The sequence below is a fragment of the Juglans microcarpa x Juglans regia genome, chromosome 3S (genome assembly GCF_004785595.1).
Source record: "Juglans microcarpa x Juglans regia isolate MS1-56 chromosome 3S, Jm3101_v1.0, whole genome shotgun sequence".
Classification (NCBI taxonomy): Eukaryota; Viridiplantae; Streptophyta; class Magnoliopsida; order Fagales; family Juglandaceae; genus Juglans; species Juglans microcarpa x Juglans regia.
Genome location: NC_054599.1, coordinates 1605408 through 1612231, shown reverse-complemented (window position 1 = coordinate 1612231; position 6824 = coordinate 1605408). Strand labels below are relative to the sequence as shown.

The window sequence follows — 6824 nt, the reverse complement described above, 5'->3', positions numbered from 1 at the left end:
ATGATGACCACACGGATCACACACTCCAATGCCATGTGCTAGTGTATGCATGCATGCAATATGTGTGCAATACAAATTATCGCAGCGGAAAATAAAAAGTAGTCAAAGCTAAGTACCAGAAAATTTTAAACCTTACAACCCAAAATGAAAACCACTAGTGGGATTTATACAGTCATCCAACTGAAATAAAGGAACTGAAACAAGCTCTAACAACAAATACGAGTACAGTCCCAAGCCTATGTCCAACGAGTGTGGAGCGAACTCTTTGTTTGTCAGGATTTTGCTCAAGTGCTATGTCAAGTGGGTGTTTAGCGAACTCTCTATATGAACATCCACTCGAGCGCCATGTCGAGCAAGAGTCGAGCGAACTGATCTCTGTATGGGTTCCGCTCAAGCCATGTTGAGCTGACTTCAATCCCTTTTCACTTGATCCCACTTAACATTGTTACAACACAATTTAACACAGGTTGTCACATGAATATGCCAACACACTTATTTTACGTTAACAAAGAATTTTCTCCATAGATCAACTGTGAGCGTCAAGAAGCTAGGAATTTTTTTTTTTTTTTTTTGTTGGAATTAATCGCATAAGGTAATGTCACACCCAAAAGTTTGTCCACTTTCTCTAAGATCGATTCAGTTCTTCACCTTCATTCGTCTTTTGTATGAGATTAGACGTACATCTCTTTTAAAAGAAATTAAGATCTTCCTCCAGCGGCTTTCAAGGCGGGGCCATCTCTTTAATTAACCATGCATGCATTGGGTCAAGAAAAAAAGTGGTACCAAGCCTGTTTCGTCAAATATTCTTGATCGTTTGTTTTTATTTATGTATATTTTTCTGGCTTGTATTGATTGTTAGGATACACTTGTTCGGCTCTTTGCCCCTCTTATCTTTTATTTATAATTGATTTAGAGCATACATGATTTGTTGGAGAGGACAAGCTCATTAAATATAGTGAAAACCTGCCAATTTGAGATGCGGCTGCTTTGGTTGATCTATACATGATTGAAGCTGTAGTTAATTCTTAAGCAGCAAAGACCTCAAAACATCCTATAAAAAAAATGCAATAACAGTAGGAATTTTGTACTTTGCACCAAAAATTAAAAGTACCAAAAGTAACATATCGCACCGTCAAGAATATCCGACTATATATCAAGATTTTATGGGTACTGATGTAGAATAGGGGTGTTAATATATAATACGACCTGTGAATCCAACATGAACACGTCATAGAATTAACGGACTTGATTTTGATGTTAATGGGTTTGGGTCAAAATGAGTTGACCCGTTAAGACACGACTTATAAACAGATCGATAACAGGTCAACTTGCTTAACACGAAATCAATCCCTTTTGACCCGTTTAGAATTTATTTCAAAATTAAAATTTTATTATTGTTAAGTTGTACTATTGATATTTCTTAGTATGCCTATATTTTTATTGTTAGAATTACAATTTTAGACCTATGCTCATATTTGTTATTGTATAGTTTGTAATATTGGTTTTATTATATGTTGAAATATGAAAAATATTGATATATATATATATATATTTTAAGATATTGTGGTTATTAATAAATATAGATTTTAACATTTATGTGAAATTATATTAATCAAGTCAAATGAGTTATGCTTTTTAGTTCAACCCATTTACATGAAAAAAATGGGTTTAAATGAGTCATGTCGTGTTAACATATTTCTAATTAATTATTAAACAAGTCAAAACAGATGACACGACACGAACTTTTATCTAATTTGGTTGGGTTAGGGTTTGGAAGTTTGAAAAGTTTAGCTTAACGGGTTGGGTTGGATTCGGGTTGACCTATATAATCGAATGTTCATGATTTGACACGACAAAAGCACGACATGAAAATACGATTTGCCACCCCTAGTGCATAATATTAAAATACAACATCCAATAACTTGAAGGTGTGAGCCTACTTTTTCCTTTCTCAAACTGATAATGTGCAACAATATTATCGCTTTCATTTATTATTATACAATTATTTATTTATGGTTTCCTACTGATCTTATAACCACTCAATATTAAAATCAAGCGACTGCAATTTGTCTAATGACATAAAAAGAAACAAGTGCAGCATTTAATCCACAACATAATACAAGTCCTCTTAAACAATCTATTTATTCTATTTCGCCAAAGAGCAAGAACATTTGATAACACTAGATTAATAATTAAGTGGTACAGTTATCTAAACTTGGGGAGCTGTTGGTGGCAATGGCCTTAGTCAACAGCATGGGCAAACTTGGTAGCCTCATTCAAGTAATTTATGATGATGGATGGTGTGGCGGCGCCATGCTGCTTGGATGGATGAAGCTGCAAAATGTTTCAGCTGTTTCGAATCAGATTCGACGATGTGTCTAAACTTGCTAAATTTCCACCAGCATTGAGACATCATATCCTTGAGATCGCTAGACATAAGACAAAACCCTTCAACTTTTGTATGACATTTGAGAGTCCTTGTCGATAAAGGAAGGTCAGATAGTCCAGGGGATTCCAACACCCAGTCTACAAGATGTTTTCCAAAGAGGTCACCTGTCTTAAGACACTCAGTTTTATTGCCATGATTACTTGTATACATCCACGTAATTCCTTTCACCATGAAGATCAGCGCATCCAATGGTTCTCCCTCTCGAACAATGTAGCTGCTTTGATTGTAGTGCACTTGCTTGAGAAATTTACAGGTGATCTCATACAACAATTTTTCACTTTCATTTTCAAATATGGGCACCTACGTGTTCACAAACAATTGAGCAAAATTAGACTTCTCGCAAAATTGAGCAACCATAATTATAATCTTTAATTGATGTGACACATTTAAGTGAAATTCAGAGGTGGGTGGGGGAAGGGGGGATCGAAACTCACTCTCCTTAGCAGGGGCAAGCAGAGATGGAGCTTAATCGATCTTCTAAGTATTGTGGGAAGATGAGGGAATGGGTTTTCTGTATCAATATGTTTGTTTTGATCTTCCAATATTGGTGTCACATGGCTCATGATCATCTGTTTTAACTCGTCGGGGAGTCCGATTGTGCTTATCCAACACTCAATGCTACGCAATTTAGTTTTCATGATCTTATTATTCTGCTTAGATTTCGACCGCTTATAAATCTCCTCTAGCTCGTTATATACCTCCCACTGCATGTACACCTGTCACATCACAATTATGTAGATCAGTTTCTAAGATTTCTACTCATAATTAATTACATCTAAAAGTTATCAATTGTCACATTATATTCATAAAAGATTAGATTTCTACTGACCATATTTTTAGCCAAAGATTGATATTAATTTATTGCTTGCTAAATGTTTAAAATTTAAATTTACTAGACTATCATGACAGGATAGTACTTTTAAATGGGTTGGAGAAAATTTCATCCAATTTAGTTGGGTGAAAAAAGAACTGCCAGAAAATTAGTACAAGGTTTTCCTCCAAATTGGATTGGAAATATCATGACCACTTTCTAAAAGAAGTTTGAGCTGCTACGAATTGAATAGATGAAAATAATTAAAGTTCAACGGTACCATATTCATTATACACATAATTATGGAAATAATAAGATCCCAGCTTAAAAAACATAATTAACAAAAGATGAAGAAGAAGATGCACCAACCTGCAAATTTCCGATGAAATATAAAAACAGAATCAAGCCAAAGATCGAGATTAAAACTGTAAAGCAGTTTTCCCAATAATAAGGACTTGTTTCAAGATTTTGACCAAGTGAACTGCCAGAAAATTAAATGATCAGAAAAAATTAATATATATATATATATATACACATATATAATATGCTCAAAATGTATAACAATTTATAACGTCTTTTTACCTTCAAATTATTATTTTTTTTAATTTGCTGAAATTAATATTGTGGTAGCTGAATTACTACTTTGACATGCACGTCGGACATTTCAACTATAATTTTTAATCAGATATTACTTCATTCGATTTTAATCATTGAAATAAGTAAAGAATAAAAAAAGGTATCATGTCTATGGCATAATTTTAATGGATGGTTGGATATTATAAAGAGGTGATCATCATGCCCATCTTAGTATTTTTGGTAGTACGATTTAGTTATGTCTCAAAGTGGTACTATCAATATATTATGTTTGATTACATTGTAAAATGGGTGAGGAATTAAGTTTTAAGGAACAAAATGCATGTATGATTATATGTATCAGGCACGAACCTCAAATTTCGCAGGCCCCACCAAAAACAGAACATGGTCTTTCGCGGAAAATCCTTGGACTCCAGAATACCAGATTGACGGGCTTCTTTGAATATTCCATAATCAAAGCTGAGAGTTGTATTTATTTTTTTTTCTATAGAGCAATAATCATTTAAAGATGTGTTATTGCTAGAACCACCACAGTTAAAAGAAGTCTTGCTACATCCTGTATCATTCTTACAGGCCACGTGCCAGCACGTGGTCTCTCGTTCGATGGAGAAGAAGTACCAAAAAGCACCCAGTACCTGATCATGATGAAAGATATATATATATATATATATATATATATACCATTAATATTTCATCCATCTCTTTATAAATATATATATATATTTTTTTTGCAGGCATCTCTTTATAAATATTAGTAGTGATCATTAGTAGTGTAATTAGTTATAAATTAGTAGAGATAATAACGAATGATGAAATATTATTAAACATACGTACATGACTGGCGACGAGATACAGAAAGAGGTTGAATCCAGCTTTCATCACTACAAAACCTTTGGGTTGGATCATCATCATATTCTTGTAGATTTCTGCATTCACTGCTTTAACACTGGTACTAGTAGTACTACTCTTAGGTAGGATGATAGTCTGGTTGACTATTTTCCACAATCTGTAGATACGGAAAAGTCTTGGAACATATTGCAAAAGAACAACTGCATTTAGAAATTTCCTTCCGTGCCGGAATTTCGAACCTCTCATTTCAGAAAATATAATTGGCACTAGAATCTGTTCATGTTCATAAATATAATTATTTGAGGAGATCAATGGAATATTGTTTTTGTTATACGATCCATTCTTAAGAATATAATAATGTTTTTGTGATAATACCTGGGGGACTGGAAGAATGCCGAGGATGTTAATTACGTAGTCTGACCTCGAGTAACAGTCATCGACACTGCTTGCTCTTGACCGAGCAACCAAATCCCCTAAAGCAACCAAATCCAGGACCGATCGCACACAAATAGCAATGATTTCCAAAGTGGTATCTATAGTAATGCATTTGGTAGCCTCGTTGATGACAGGAAGATAAAAGAACAAAGGGTCCACTGCTACTGCAACTACACACACCACTAAAAACGCCACATCCCAATGGAAGTACTGGAACCACCTCGGCGTTTTGGAAATAATTTTCATCATCAAAGGGTGATTGACCTGCCCAATTGCCAGTTTTATTATTGTCTTTTGTTCTGAACCAATACCATCATTCTTGGGTCGACCTTGCCTCTCAACATCCTCGTCCCTGATCAGCACAACATTAATAGAGGTACTAATTATATATATATATATATATATATGAGATAAATAACTATTGTTATTCATCATCATTTTAACTATTATTACTTCATTTCCGATGTGCTATTAAATCATGAGTAGAAATTATTTACTAATTTTTGTTATTTATAATCTATTATTTGATATCAAGATAGTAAGATAAATAACATTTTTAAGATTGAAGAAGAAGAAAATGCTCACCTTACTCGCTCACTTCCTCCAGAATCCCGACGACTCATAACTAAGGCTTACAAAAGTCGAATAAGGACCAACTCCACGAACTTCGATCTATTGCTATCCAGAAATTCCGGATTTGGAGCACTTATATATAGAAAATGGAAAACATATGACCGCTATCATATATAAAGAACTCCATGGTATATAATAGGCAGACATGCATAATTGTTTTGGAAAAAACAAAAAAAACTACATCGACCAACGTACAATGCGGATTTATAGATAGAGTAGAAAATGAACTGGCCTGCAGTTAAAGTTTGAGCGAGGAAACAAGACAAGGAGTTAGATTAAAGCAATAAGTGACAGAAAGTTGATTGTCGTTTGTGCTTTTTATCTGCCTTTTTGTGTGAGAAAGAGAGAGCACTTTAACCCCACACATGTGATAAAATAATCGAGCAAAAGAGGAAGAAAGCAGATATAAGAGCACTCTCAATCATTGAATTCTTCTATATATCATTTAAAATATATCATTAAAATTTACTTTTTATATTTTACATAATGAGTTTTACAATATATCATATATCAGTTTATCTATTTTTTTCTTCAAATCATTTAAAATCTTTTTTATTCATTTCAAATATTTTCTCTAAACTATCAATGATATCCTCGTATCTTTTGATATTTGTAATATTTTAACATATACAATGTCATATAATTATGTTCTATTTTAAATTAATCCTAGTTTATAAGCTAAACCAAAATATAAATTAATTCAAAAAATAAAAAGAAGATATTATATAATGAAATTAATCCAAATTAGAGAGTCCTTTTTTTTTTCCGAGCAAAAATGAGAGTATATATATAAAGTAAGGGAAAGCAAACCAAAGAGTTAAAAAAAAAGCCTCTCCTGTTTCTCCCGTTTTTTCCTGTTCTCCCGTTTCTCCCGTTTCCAGCTATCATAGCATCACCACTCAAAGGGGGGGGGGGGGGGGGGGGGGTAGAGCTTCGTCTCCTCCCCCTCTCCGATCGCCCAGCTCTAGTTAATAGGTTTATTTCCAATTTTTTTGAACTTTTTCTGGCGATAGTAACAAGTTTTTCCGATCTGATGCTTGCCGGCACTTTCTG

At 33.7% G+C, this 6824-nt stretch overlaps 2 protein-coding genes across 2 annotated transcripts; both read right to left on the bottom strand.

The window, feature by feature from the left end:
• Positions 1-2045: 2045 nt before the first annotated feature.
• LOC121258180 (cyclic nucleotide-gated ion channel 1-like) lies at positions 2046-3895 on the bottom strand. Its single transcript, XM_041159565.1, has 3 exons — positions 3630-3895; positions 2884-3165; positions 2046-2749 (listed from the first exon to the last, which is right to left on the bottom strand). The coding sequence occupies exons 2-3, from the start codon at positions 3157-3159 to the stop codon at positions 2273-2275; spliced, it is 753 nt and encodes a 250-aa protein (XP_041015499.1). The 5' UTR covers positions 3160-3165; positions 3630-3895; the 3' UTR covers positions 2046-2272.
• A 258-nt stretch (positions 3896-4153) lies between these two features.
• LOC121257830 (cyclic nucleotide-gated ion channel 1-like) lies at positions 4154-5761 on the bottom strand. The gene is made up of 4 exons (XM_041159081.1): positions 5724-5761; positions 5079-5490; positions 4689-4976; positions 4154-4489 (listed from the first exon to the last, which is right to left on the bottom strand). Exons 1-4 carry the CDS (start codon positions 5759-5761, stop codon positions 4154-4156), a joined length of 1074 nt encoding a protein of 357 aa, XP_041015015.1.
• Positions 5762-6824: the final 1063 nt, after the last annotated feature.